The 15,383-nt window shown below is 38.0% G+C and overlaps 1 protein-coding gene across 1 annotated transcript in view; it reads right to left on the reverse strand.

The window, feature by feature from the left end:
- The window catches only part of scaper (S-phase cyclin A-associated protein in the ER), a 42,422-nt gene extending 30,087 nt beyond the window's left edge, over window positions 1–12,335 (reverse strand). The window contains exons 1-3 of the mRNA XM_042344031.1: window positions 12,280–12,335; window positions 9,426–9,549; window positions 3,248–3,480 (exon numbers count right to left, since the gene is read on the reverse strand). Coding sequence (XP_042199965.1) covers window positions 3,248–3,480; window positions 9,426–9,549; window positions 12,280–12,335 — 413 coding nt within the window. The remainder of the gene's footprint in view (window positions 1–3,247; window positions 3,481–9,425; window positions 9,550–12,279) is intronic.
- Between the last annotated feature and the right edge of the window lie 3,048 nt (window positions 12,336–15,383).

The following is a 15,383-nucleotide window of genomic DNA, read 5'->3' on the forward strand; positions in this document are numbered from 1 at the left end:
TCAGCACTTTATTGGCTCCAGGATAGTAGCTGGATCTAAAACAATACCTGGAGTACAATGTTTGTCCTGATAGCATGTGTAGCATTGAAATCACTTTCCCCACTAATCAGTGGGTGTCTAACCTTGCACCCTCCGCACACAAGCCCACTGTAGAATTAATGAGCGAACAGGTCATTGGGCTGGTGCCCATTGGTTTCTCAAACATATGAAGGACTGTTGCACACAAGCAGACACCTACGTTCAATGTATACCAAATGTCTGTACTAAAGTGGCACACTCAATGCATCCATGCAGGAATGACAGTGCATGCATAACACTGAACATATGCTCGCACACACACAAATTTGCACAAGTCACATACAACACAGTTCACAAAGATCTGCACACATGTCTGTACATATGCAGTGGTGGTGTGAGCTTCATAGGAACTACTACTTCACTTTTCACTAGTTATATGTATTGCAACACGGAAATATTAAGTATCAGCAGCCAGAGACTATCATAAGCTGGAAATAAATCCAGTCTTTTATTTAACGATTAGTTTATCAAGCAGCTTTCAGAACATGTCGAGAAACATTAAAACTAATATTTAATCTAACAATAATTAAACATTATTGTAGAGAAATGCTGAATAACTGATCCTACATTAAATATGGAATAAGACAGCAACTGCTTTTCTCCACACAATTTAGTGGAATAAGATCGGAAGACACCAACTTGGGATTCATTCAGCATGTATTATGGAGGAACAATATTGTGGTAAATGTAAAAATAGAAATTGGGGCACTTTCAGTTAAACATTGACGTTCATCAGGCAAAATAGTTTACATTTATTTACTATCCTACATTGATAAAAATATATTTAGTTGACAAAGGAGAACAAGAGTCTGAAACTGCTTGAAAGGATTAGTTATCTTTCACTGTGCACAAAAGCTTAGATTTTTCACAGAGAAGCTTCACTATTTAATGCAAAACACTACCCAGTAATTTGTACCCAAAACACCTAAAAGGAAACCCGAACCTCTCACTGGCAGGTAGCCCCTCCAGCCAGACTTGTCATTAGAACATTCTTAATTTGTCTATTTGCGACGGAGTCAAACTACATTCTCTCACTGGCCACGGTCTGCAACAAATCACTCCTAATTGCATCCTCACCCTGTCACGGTTTCAATGGCGATCCACCCCCTGCCCATCCCTTGCAGTGCCCCAGGTGGTAGACAGGCTCAGCTTACCTCTGCTAAGTTTATCTTCCTTCGGTCCACCTGACACCTTCCCATGTCCTGTGCAGCACAGACTCTTCAATCAGCTGACCTTGCATTCATATTTTTCACCCTCTGCTTCCTTTTGCACTCAGAAGCTTGTTTGAAATGCATGTTGTGATGCTTGTGTGACTTTTTGCACGATTTATGACTTAAACCATTGTACTGAAGGTAAACATCCAAAGAACAAATCAACAGTGCAATAATGCACTGGCCACTAGTGAAGGACAAATGCATTACAATTGCATTCAGCCATGCCTTGGGGAGCACTAATATACTCTGTAATGCCATTGGGAACATCATTGGGTGGAATTGTTGTTATTGGGAGGAAGCACTAATACATGTCTATGATGGGAAGTACAAATGCATTTTGCCATGCCATTGTGAATAGAATATTGGATGAAAGCCCTTCACCCCATTTGATTTATGTGGCACTGGTCAGTGTTGAATTATTCCTGTTTATTGAAATAGGTTTGCCCACAAAATATATAGTCAATTCACTTTACAGTGTATTCTGTGAAGCGCTTTGGGACGTCTCGAAGACGTGATAAGACACTATATCAAATGCAACGATTATTATTATTATATTCTGATGCATTATGAGGAGAACAAAGAGGTTCCTTTGCTGGAAAGTGGTTGTATGCACGCTGGATGTCAGGTGAGGATAGCACTGGACTCAGTCACAAAACCACAAAATAGGCTGCCAAATCTCATTGTTTAGGCTCCCATATAAAGAAGAGCCACCTGGTGAGATATCAGAGACACACACGGTGCTACACCCCAGCATGGGTCAATGCCATCACAGAGAAGAAGGTGAGAAAAGGGGGATACATTGGCCAAAAAACGATTCATCCAATAGAAAACTTAAGTGCCTGAATGGGACTGGTTTATCAATGTAAATTCGGTTTGGGCTTTGGATGTTTTTAGACATTTCCTTCCCTCAGGCTACTCAGTCACCTTACTCATTTCTCACCTTACCATAGAATCAGTTGCTTATTCTGTTCGAACTTTGACATCAGCCTTCCTGAATGCTCTTGGCTATGGCTCATACATTACTTGAAACTAACTTCACAGAAGACACCAAACAACACTGAGCAAAGATCACAATGGCGAAAGAGGGTGGAATAATTACAGTTCAATTTTTTCCTTTGTGCACTATTCAAAGACTATCCCTTTTCACCCTAAATTGCTTTGCTTGAAAGAAACAGAAGTTCGGAAAGTTTCTTTTTTTTAAAAAAGGTACACTGACTTCTTGGAAACTCAGGAGAATTTAACATGCTAGAGTAAGTTAAATACATAAATAACACATTTTCAAATAGTACATTACAAAGTCTGTGAATCAGATATACTATCAGTTTGAAGAATTCTATTATTCTATTGCTTCACTTTGAGAAAAAAAAGTTAACTTAATACAGACCAAGGATCAAGCCTGCAACCTTGTGGCTCTTTGTTACATCCGTGGTGCCTTCAATCACTAGATTTTAAAGTTGTGTCAGTAATTTCTGATTTTTCCATTGTGTCAGTAATTTAGGTTCTCTCTGCCTGGTGCTTCACATGTACTTGAATGGGCACAAACCCATGCCTGCTAATCACTCCTCATTCCAAATTTACCTCAACAATTGAAACTAACTGGCTATTTGTATTACTTTTAGGATGTTATTGGGTGTCTTTAACCCCATTTCATTTCTCATTAATCTCATTATGTAAAAAGCTTGGAGACATTTAGTTTACTTGAAAGTCACTGTATATTTTTTATACAGGTTCAAATAAGATTTGTCTTAAAAGCAGCCACAACGTCAACATCACTGATCTGTGAACGATCTTTGCACTGCAGGGTTAAGAACCAGGTCATTGTTACTGCACATTCTTTGGAGAAATAAGGCACGATTGATTTTTGGGAATTTCTGCAATGAGTGAATAATGCGAGAATGAAATGTGTTACCTTCAAATAGTCAACTCCCTACGTAACAGTTAATCATTTAACTCACCTAATCAGATCCTGCACTCTGTTGCTGTAGACTTCACTCTGTGAGCAGTTGTTCTTGGTTTCTTGGAGAGATTTCTTAGGTGTGCCAGGCTGACTGCTGGCCTCAAGGAGATTGGTGGCCAGGCACTCAAGCACAGTGGCACATGTTTGGAGCAGTCCGGTTGTCAGTCCTTCAAATACTTGCTTGTTCACACTTTTTCCAAAGCTGGTTTCATCTTCAGCAGGAACAAAGATCTACAAAACCAAAGCAAACAAAACAGGAGAATGAAACAAGATTCTACAGCTTCCATAATAATAATAATAATAATCCTTGCATTTGATATACCGCTTTTCACGTCAGGAGGACGTCCCAAAGCGCTTCACAGAACACACTGTAAAGTGAATTGACTGTACATTTGTGGGCGAACGCAGCAGCCAATTGCGCACAGCAATGTCCCACAAACAGTCGTAGATTGAAAATGACCAATTTATTATTGTTTTTGGTTTTGGAGGGATTATTATTAAGTAAGTAAGTTTAAGAGGAACTCAAGGTTAATTAGAGCATTTAGAGTATAATATGAATTGCAGCAGATTAACTATCAACGTTATTGGAGATATATGTACTGCACCTCTTTAATATGTGCCCTTCAAAAATTGTTTTCAAAAAGCTTTGATCAACACCATGCTCCAGAAAGGTGACTCTTTCCTAGGAGTGAGATCTGATTGCTCTATCCCCAGGAAAACCTCAGTACAGTATATGGGTGAATTTCTTTACAGTGAGAGAATGATACTCAACTTGCTGCTTCTGACATGGTAAAGCGCGATATGTAATGCAAAAATGCCACCAACTGAGCTAAGCTGACATTTTAAAAGTTCTTCACAAAGATCAAGCTATCAAGCACACACTTTGCTTATGTGTGGTGTTTACCTCTGCCCTTCATCGTTGGCTCCTGCTCCACAATTGGCAGGAACAGAGAGCAAAGTTCAGGAGTGAGTCCCATTTCAAATCACATTCAACTTGTGGTGAAAGCGTTGGGACACCATTAGGTACCAATACAGCTTCTGCTCAAAGATTTGTTTTTATATGTCTAAGATATGTCTAAGATAGCCTGGCAATCCTCAATATAGTAAATTTTAAATGCTAACCTTTTAACAACTCATTACTGTAACAATAATATAATGAAAACAAATGCTTTAGATTGATCATGATTGTAGGCCTAAAGCGTACACAATGGAGCACATGTTTTTAGACTTTCCTTCAATGCAAGCTGGTCATATGCTGAGAACAATTTCATACTAAACACTTTCTTTGAAAAAAGTGGAGGCAGGTTTCTCTAATATACAATGAAATTCTGATAGCATGTTTACATTCATAATATGTTATTTAGCATTTTAAATTCCACTACAGTCCTGAATTAATGCCCAGAGTCAAAATTTGCGAATTGTTTCAAACTGAGCACATGTAATAAATAAGTTGAAGAAGTTATAAGTACTGAAATGTGACCGTTAAACATTCTTATTTTCAGCAGATGCTTTTGATTGTGCATGAGATGAACAATGGGATTAGATTTCAGTGTACTCTCGTTCCTAGTTCAGCACTCAATCGACAGAATTACAAATATCTTAATATTAATCAGTTCTATACACCTAGATTTTGGCATGTTTTTCACCATTCTTTACAGTGACCTGTATGGAACCAGTGCTGGGACTGCCTTGCAAGACCTTTTATTAAATAGAGTACATCCAATTCCTTCTTGCAAATCTCTTAATTTGATTTCACCCAATACTCCTTTCATGATCTTAAATAGGTAAAGACACATACATGTCTTCAGTACCCAAAGCATCTGATCATAAATACATGCCTCACCTTTATTTATCTGGTCACTAAGACATAAGGGGCTGCCCAGGGTCTAAAGGCATTACACAGGAAAGCAACAACGATGAAACCCATTTTTTTGAGGAATGAGCTATGAGCAATGATTAGACCGAGTAAGGCTCTTCAGTCTTGATCCCATGGCACCGCATTGAAGAATCATTACAACCATAACTGCATTGAACTCACCATTACAAGTTCACTGCTGATAACATGAGGCAACTTAAATACAGGGCAGGTGTAAGATTTATCCAAAGTGGGCGTCTTGTGTTACAGTTTATGCTGAATTGGTTGAAGTCTCACACCTGGAAGCCATAGAGTATCTCATCACTTGTCATGGAAAATTATTTGCTATTTAGAATTGCCCACTGGCACTGGTAGATTTATACTTCATTGTTGTAGCTGTTTCCTCTAGAAACCCTGCACATGACTTATCATGTAAACAACAGTGAAATAAAACCAAATCCCTCCTTCAGCCTCTACGCCCCAACCCTCTGGAAATATCTCATTCAGCCCCCGCCCCCCACCCATCTTGTCATCTCTCTACTAATCTTCAAAATTTGCCTGAAAACAACCTTATTGACTGTGCTTACAGTCACCTCTCTCCCATCAGACCCTTAACTTCAGTCGCACAAATCATACGAATAAAACATGCAAGGTCTGTTTTAAGTGTATAAACTCAATGCGGTGTTCAGAAGCTGTTAAATAAATCAGTTGAGCTTCATTTTTTAAGATCATGATGCCTAATCCAGCTTCCATGTTATCTATATATATCACTGTGTCTCAGCCCATTCAAATTACTTTTTGTACAATCTGTTTTGGGCGTGTAGTGCATGAAAGGATGCGATAATGTAAGACAGAATCATCATTCAGAATAGGTCTACAGAGAAGATTAATTCATAGTTATACAAATACATCAACAACATTTGTCATATTGTCAATAGAATTGTCTTAATTTTTCTAATAGTACAAGATATTACTTTTAATCTCAAATAAATATCAATCATCTGCTCCATACAAGCAGGAAGAACTAACTACAACTTAAAGCTAGGATCAGTATTAGTCGTTGCGTTGATATATTCCTCCTTTCTCCTTTTTTTGGTGAATTGTTGGGGATAAAACCTAGATAGTATCAACTTTGCTTTATTTTTTAGACTTAGTATCCACGTTTTGGTATATTTGATCCATTTTGCTGAGGAAAAAATGTTGGCCTGGCCACTGGGAGAATTCTGGGTAGAATAATCAGCTCTTCAGTAAAAGGTCATCAGAAACACATTTAAGGAGCTGAGGCTTGAAATTCTTAAGGCTCTTAGGCTCAAAGCTGTTGTTTTAAAATGCAACTTCTTTGGGGGCACTGCAGAAAGCCGGCTTCTAAATTAAAACCCAATTTGAGAGCGTTTTCTAAAATTCCTCACAATATTAAATTTTAAGACATTGGTCTTAAGCCAAAGAACATGAGAAATTCGGGGTGCCTGACCAGCAATATTTTGTAATCTATGTAGGCAAAGAGCTAATAAATAAATATTTTTATTAGCCATTATCCCATTTCTGTAGCTAAAGAAATGGATGATACTCAGCTGTTTGGCATTCGTGTGAGCTCTACCGCCTGTGAAGTGCTGAGTGACAACCTCCTTGTGTGTAAGTAGCCATTAAGTCTATGTACTGGTCCATTCACTGGGGAAATGGCAACGTTTTGGCTGAAATACCATCAGACACATAGCTTTCACTCCACTTAATTAAGTTCAATGCTTGAAATACTTTCTATGCAGGGCAAGTGATTGTGGTGCTGAAGTAACTATGACGTTTTCAGAAATGAGGTGAAATGTCTTTTTTTCAATATCAGGAAACCCTTCTCAAGTCTCCATTTAATGGCCTTTGTGTGCCTCAAAGCCCCAGCGCCTTGTTTATTTTTATACCAGCTCTTCTTGTTAATTATTCAATACCTATACATAGCTTTTCAATTACAGTACAACTTAACTCTGGAAATTACACGATTCCAAATAAAGTGTTTCTTTTCAACTGTATGACAACATTTTTTTGACATTCCCCGGAAAAGTGACATTGAATTTAAAGATCCTCTGTTCCCTTGGTAAGACTGCTGAGAGTCCATTTGGGCTTAGGACAAAAAAAAAATGATTTACTCTTAACCCTTCTTTCTGGACATTTACACCAGCTCTTCCACCTTCCATACACATCGATTTACAGAGACTGTATGACAAGAAAACAGTCCATTCAGCCCAACTCGTCTGTACCAGTGTTTATATTCCACAGGAGTCTACACCTACTCCTTACTTCTCCACACACTCACTCTTCTATCCCTTTCTTCCACATCTGTACGTCTAGCTTCCTCTTAAATTTTATGATCCTTTGTGAATCCAGGTTCTGTTGTGAAAAGCACAATTTCACCTGCATACATATGTGCCACCACACCCACACCCCGCCAACAAACATTCAAATAGTAATATGCGTCATGGCACAGAGGCTATAATTCACAAAGAAAGGTTCAGATAAAGATGGCCCTTTAACCCACTTGATCTCATACTTTCAGAATAGCAAATCTACTGTTTTCCTTTTACAAGATCAAGCTGTTTCTTGAATAATTATTGTGGGAGTAGAGATGGCAGAGCTGGAAATTTTGGTGTTAAATATGAAAAGACACATCTGCTTTGTCAAACGGCCACATGGAGAAGAATCACCATTTATAATTATGTAGGTTACAATTATCAGAGTATCACAGAATCCACCTGTCTTGCCTAAAGGTACAGAACAAGTGGCTGAAAATAAACTTTCCTGCTTCTATGTAAGAAACAGTAACCCTTTAGAGACTGTGGGAACTCAGTCAAGCCCTCAGGCCCAATACCCTTCTGATCACACGTATGTCTCCCCGCCAGCAGTGGTCACTGGAAAACAGTCAGAAGTGAGACCTCAAGTTGATTTTCCCCCTTCCATAAACTGTGGTGTTAACCCAGAGCAAACCATGGACCGATTTATAGTCTGGATGCCTCACCTACTGATTGGATAAATATGCTGAACGATGACAAGAACAGCAAGAAGTTAATTTTAGATGAAAGATAATTGTTACTCCAATTTCTCATGTGTACATGTGATAGAAATACACACAGCAAAGTAATATCGCTGCTATCAAACAGTGGAAGGTGTTTTGGAATTAAACTGGGTTTACCTCCTGACTCCCATCACAGAAATCATAGTTTCAGATGGGCTTGACTAGCGAAGACAATCAAAATACGTAAGTAAAGGTGATTTTGATTTTGAAACTTAATGTACCTTTTACTCCAGACAGAAAATGTTTGACTTTAATGTTCAATTATCATGTTTTAATCCTCATTAGCACATGAATATTTGTTACTGTTTCTAGTGATAAATGTCCGTTGAGTTCATTTTGAAATATTAGCAAAACCTTACTAGAAATGTGGTTGGTATTATGAAATAGAACTTCAACACATCCCCCCACACCCGCCCCATGGCAAGCACAATTTTGTCCACATGTGGATCTACAATCAAAGCTGTGTCATCCAATGCACCAAGAGAAATTAAAATATAATATAACAAGTGAAAAATGTATTAAAAAAAAGGCTGAGCATCTATCCTATATTGTGGGATAACAAGTAAAACTAGTAGTTAACACCTGTATGAAGTTAGTGATTATTTTAAAACACCAATGAAAAACACATTGTAGATATTTCAAGAGAGACATAACATTGGTTGGAAAGCCCAAAATTGCCACTTTTTCCGGGACCATCAAGTGTTCTTTTTCTCTCCTAAATTAAAATACCTGGAACGTTTTAAGCATGAAGTATATTGGACTTTTTTAAAAAAACAAGATATAGTCTAGATAGGTCAAAGCAAAATGGATGCACATGGGATCAATTTAGAAGTACATTTGATATTTAGCACATCTCATGTACCTGAATGTGCCATAAGGGGTATTCCTCTGGTAAAATTCTCAGCGGTGATACCCATGGACATCTGTTTGCAAATTGTGGCATTATGCTTAGTGGTACATAAGTGTTTTGAGTTTTGTACAGTGTATAAAAGCTACCAATTGATAGTCAAAAATCAGGCTGAAAGTTCAATGGCTTCACAGATGTCAACAAGGATAACAATGGGGGAGGGAGGTGCCTAAAACACACACACACACACACACAGATATTGAATACACTTCTAAATTGTACTCCATGGTCTCAGTTCAGTTTTCACATTTGTAAAATTGCCAGGCACAATAACAGAGGCCAAAGCTACTACAGTGTTTAAACAAGTGGACAACCACTTATAAAATAATATCAATGTTATTTGTATGGGCTCTTACTGTCAACTGATGCATCAGTAGCTCCATTAAGAAGGTGATCTTGTTACTGAGCAGAACATAGATGCAGTTGTCATAGCAGCCATTGCAGGCAAAGCAGTATGCATTAATCACATTGCACAGGGATCTGGAAAATGACAAGAGAGCGAGTTAGAAAGCATTCCAAAAGCTATACAGAACATAGTTAATAAATACAAACAAATGGTTTGGCTGCAAGACAGAAACAATCATTTTAGGGTCATTGATAGTTTTCAATGTTGCACCTTTCCCTCCATTCCTCCAAATCAATTCTATACTTTAACGAAAAAAATCAGATGGACCAAAACAAGGAGGCAATTGGTTGGAGTTTGAATTCTGTGTACAGGTTTGTTGACATCTGTGAAGCCATTGAGGGAATGTTATAAAACAACACAAACGGTGCAGAGCAATGGTGTTGCCAGGGATGAAACATTATGAAAAGAGAATTGAGAAGCTAAGGCTTCATTTACAAGAGATGAGAAGGTTTAGGGGACAACCTCTTCCTCATCTCCAGTCAACTCAGCACAGCAAAAATAGGATGTACCTTAGACAATATTCATTTTTCAATATTATTAATGGAATGCATACCCTGACAATTACCTACAGAAATGTAAAGCACAGATGTAGATCATTTGGTAAATCATGCCTGTGCTGGCTCTCTGAAAAGGCCATTTTATTTAATTCTCCTACATTTATAATGTATATTTTTATATTCTCCTTCATAATATTTATCTAATGTCCTCTTAAAAGCTGTTCTAGGTAGGATATTCCACGTCGTAACAACCTTCTGTATAAAACAATTCTCCTCACCTCTCCTTTTGCTTATATGATAATTACTTTAAATATATGCCCTCCAGTGAGTTACTGACTAGTTGAAACAGATTCTGCTGGTTTATATTAGCAAAACCCTTCATAATTTTAAAAGGCTCCATTCTCCTCTCAACCTGCTATGTTTTATCCCTCCCCATTTTTGGACATGTAGACAAATGCAGAACTCCACTGAAACCAGCAAGTAAACAAAACAACAACTTGCATCATATAGCACCCTCCATGCAGGGTAGCGTCTCAGAACGCTTGTAAGTCTCAGAGCAAGTAATGGTATATGGGCCACATCCACCCACACTTCATTTCCTGCCAGAAAAATCCTAAGTCTATATTTCCAGAAGGAGATTTCTGGACTAAATTAGCATACAGCCAATAACTGCATTATTAAAAAGGAATAGGGCATTTGAAAACACAGCTGACAGTAGAGATAGGACTCCCAGCCCTGGAAATTAGCTGAGAGTAGATTGGAGCAGACTGATGAATACAATGCATGGCAACGGGAGTTCACTAATTTGAAATGGACCTTCTCTGAAAAGTCATGCAACAGGAAATAACCATCTCAATATGCAAAGAGTTATGATTAATATTTCAACAGGGATTAATAAACAATGTACAGTGAAGCCCAAATGAATGCAACTCTGATGTATGCAGATGTACAGCCTGTCCTGATTCTTTTACAGCAATGCAAATGTAGAACTCCAAGTAAATGTCTGATTAGATGCACCAATCTCGCCTTCCTTAACTAATCCACTGCATAAAACAAGGCTTTCATTATCAATGCATTTGGATGTTAAATGGTTCTCTGTTCCTTAAGAATTATGCTAATATTTTCTGATTTCCTTTGCACACCTCCCTGTCGATATAATGTTCGTTCTGCTTAAACTAATCTGCTCTGTAGCCTGTCCACAGAGTAAAAATCATGTACATTTTATGGAGGGGATGTCATCATTAGTCCAAGTTTTATTAATAATAAAGATAATAATACTTACATTTGATTTAGTGGATTTCATGTTGGGAGGACTTTTAAAGCGCTTTACAGAATATAGTGTAAAGTGTAATGACTATATTTTGTAGGAGAACACTGCAGTCAATTTGCACATAGCAATATCCCATAAATTGCCACAAAGTAAATGAACAATTTTATTTGGGGATTGTTGGTCAAGATATAGGGGGAAACTCTCTCTTTTCAAATAGTGTCATGGGAATGTTAACAATCACCTGAACAGGCAGATGGGCCCTCAGTTTATTGTCTTACCCAAAACACAGCACTTCTGACAATGCAGCACACCTCCAGCACTGGATTGGAGTGTTAGTCTAGACTTGCAAGTTCAAAGTCCTGACGTGGGCTTAAATGCACAACCTTTTGACTCAGAGGTGAGAGTGCTGCCAGTTGAGCAAGATCAACAACATTTTGTTACTAAATCCCAGCTTTCATACACTGTTAAACTCAGCATCATTTGCCTTCTAAACAGAACCTCTCTGGTAGCTTTCCCAAGTAAAATTATTTCTTATGTACTTACTTTTGGGACAACACAAAATTGATTCTGTCAATAATAGCATCAAGGGACTGAATAGTGGGAAAGCTCAAATGATTTTTCTTCTCTTCCCTAACCCCATTCAAACCATTTGTCTTGTCTTCATGCTACTCCACCCTGAGCCAGGTCATCCTACTGGTCTGCGTGGGTCAATTGCAAACCAAGTGAGTGGTGCTCAGTTCTCTAGGTCTTTGCAACACCTAGAGTTCCACCAAAGGTTAGGTTTACTGGCCTTAACTTTGGCGGAGCTCAAAGTATTGCAAAGACTTTACAGAGCAATCATCAAGAGGCACCTGCAGCAAACCTTGTCACAAAGTGTCCAGTTATCAGCTCCTCCAAAAATTCAAAATATGAACATTATTTATTATTTATTATTATTATTGCCTTTTTGAAGTTTCCTTGTACTTGTGCCTGTGGTGTGAATACTCTTCTGACACAGAGCAAATTTTATGAAACTCAGAGTATAATTAAAAACTTACGTGCTCAAGTCCTGTAAAAGAGCATCAAATATGATTTGTAAGGCACCTGAATACATGAAGGAGATGGGATAGAGGGGTAAGGCGGGGGGGGGGGGGGGGGGGAGTTCAGGGAGGGAGAATTAGGTTTAAGATGAGTGAAGTCTTATGTGGAATGTAAACACCAGCATGGACTAGTTGGGCAGAATGGCCTGTTTTGGTGCTGTAGATTCTATGCAATTCTATTTAGGTTTCTGCATCAAAAATATACATTAAACAGAAATCTGCAGTCAGCATACTATCAATGGTTTCAACCTCATATTTTTAATGGAATATTTTTATTCCTTTGTAGTCCATCTCATGGGGCTTGATTTGTGATAAAACACTGAACCGGAGATTGATTACAGTAAAATCTAGCCTTTTGATACTGCTGTTGAGGCAGTGCACAATGGCACTCTTGTGTGTGCATGTTCTCGTTTGTCTGGATTTTCAGTCGAGTTAATGGTGGCAGATGATAAGTAAGTAGCAGCCTCCTGCTGTTTGGAACCTGCTAACATTGAAGCTCTTAAAGGAAATGCACCACTCTTAAAGGAGAAGTACTACCAGTAGGATTCCTTTTGCCAATTAAAACAGTTCAAAAGAATCTAATCCATGTTATAACCCTGTTTTTTTTTCCTTTGAGAATGTATTTATCTAACAGCAAGTACTAATGAGAGCAGGTTAAGTGGTCAAGAAGAGCGAACCATCCCAGAGGTGACTCTGGCATTTATTTTAATCAAATAAGATATGTGTTGAGCTAACTCTAGTTACGGCCTCCTGCTGAGGCTGATGGATCTTCCCAGATGGGAGCCCTTCCTCATTGCCTCTTCAGAGAACATGGAGTGAGTGGTCTCCTTGCTTTTCTCCAAGATAGAAACTTACGTCAAAGCGATCAATCCTCTTACACGGAGAAGTGGGCACTGGGGTTTTCAGGCCACACAAAAAAATCAAAACACAATTGAAGAGAACCAAACTCTAAGAACATGCGGACAAACTATGAATCCAAACTGGAAGGACTTGATAAAACTTTGCAAATACATTCCTATCCACAAAGGTTGTGATAGTAGGGAGTGATATTAACTATTACAATACTGAAGAAGGCCATTCAACCTATTACCTCTGCACGGGTGCAAGTTTATTTAACTAGAGATAGCGACTCTAATCCCATTTCCCTGTTCTTTCTCCATACATTTAAATATTATCTTTTCCTCAAATATTTGTTCATTGCATTTTTAAATTATGTTATAGATTTGGTTTCAAAACAAGTGTAGTAAATTATTCCACTTTCTAACAATTAATTATCTTTTATAAAATAATTTCTTCTAACCTCGTCCCTCCTTTTTTTCTTTTGATAATCCTCAATTAATGGCCTCTTGTTCCTGATTTGCTGATCAGTAAAAAAATGAGTCTCTTTTATTTACCCTAACTAAACCAATCATAGTTTATCATTCAATCTTAACTTCATGTACCTGCTCCTCCCCAAACAGTTTGTTTCATCAATAAACATTCCCAACTTTTCAACTCTCTCCACATAACTATAACCTCATCCTTTGATGAATAAGGAGTTTTACTATTGTAAGGGACAACAGAGATTTGCAGCAGAGGAATAGAGAGAAAGCGAAGTCCAGGCCCATATCTAGCATGCAGCAGAATGGTAGAAGATCACCTGACTTGTCTGGATGCAATTTCCTTAAAGAGTCAACAACTCTGGGGATTTTTACCCCTTGGGACGACAGCCTGTGGAGGCTGAATCAATGAAGGAAGATTTAAAATGTTGATAATGGAAGAGGCAAAAATGCAACATAAAGAGTAGCCTTCAGTTAGTATAATACAGGGATAAATAGCCAGAGATGAGCAGACGTTTTATTCCTCTGTGGATGCCTTGTACAAGGCTGATATGGAGATGCTGCATGAATAGGATAAGGCAGCTCCAGGTGGCTTCCAGTGTTAAATGTAGATTAAAGTCAGTACAACTAATTTCTTTACTTTAATCTTATTAGAGTTACAACAGCTGTCAAGTGTCACCATTTGCACCCAAGTCTGAACTGACAAGCTCAAAGCACTCTAGCGATCAGGAACAGTTCATTCCTAGTTGTATTTCTCAAACTTATTGATTAAATTCAAGTCTTCTATTGATCCATTTTCATTTAAAAAATGTAGCAATGTGAAAATCAGATGATACACAGTTAAATAATCTATGGTCCCAATTCTCCTCCCTCCGTCCCCAAGAAGAGCATTACTCACTGAAATGATTCCACACAGACATGCACGCATTCCGTCCCACGCCAACTCTCGTGTCTTGACTAAACTCCTCTGGCACATCCTTGTGTAATATAATAGGGATTCAAGCTACATTCTTGAGAAAACATGAATACAACTTGGACAATTCATACTGATGTAGGTGACAGGAGTTTGGTTTATGTAGGTTTTGAATTATTACCTTGCACAATACTTAAGCGTACTTCTTTGTAACCCAACAAATTTATTTTTGACTAAACACAACAAACTTATTTTTTAACCCAAAGCCAAATGTCTCATAACAAGATCACCAAAAAAATGGATAAAGGAGACGCTTCGGCTCATATAATTTCATACTTCCAGAATATTAACTCTATCTTCTTACTCTATAATACAGGGGTAAATAGCCAGGCTTTCTGGAGCTGATGGAGATGAGCAGACATTTTATTCCGCTGTGGATGCCTTGTACAAGGCTGATATCACATCAAAATTGTGACATCAAAATCTTTCACAGTATTGTACGATCTTAACCTCTCTCCCTCTCCCTCCTTTTTCCAACCTGAAAATAATATAGTTACAATTGTACAATGATCCCTGGATACATCAGCTAATGAAGACCTGGTACATTTAGTTTCCATGTAATGACTCTTCTTCTATTCTCTCCCCGCCACCCCCCCAAAAGAAACATTTTTCTATAACTTCTGACAGAATTTGAAGTATATAGTAGTTACAATTGGTCTGTTCTATGCCAGTACGGATAGCAAGCAAGTTTTAGCTACAGGTAAATTTATGAACCCGTGGATTTTTAAAAAGATTGTTTTCAATGAAAAAGGTGCTTTTTCCCATCTGAT

The sequence above is a fragment of the Callorhinchus milii genome, unplaced genomic scaffold, assembly GCF_018977255.1.
Source record: "Callorhinchus milii isolate IMCB2004 unplaced genomic scaffold, IMCB_Cmil_1.0 Scaffold26, whole genome shotgun sequence".
Taxonomy (NCBI): Eukaryota; Metazoa; Chordata; class Chondrichthyes; order Chimaeriformes; family Callorhinchidae; genus Callorhinchus; species Callorhinchus milii.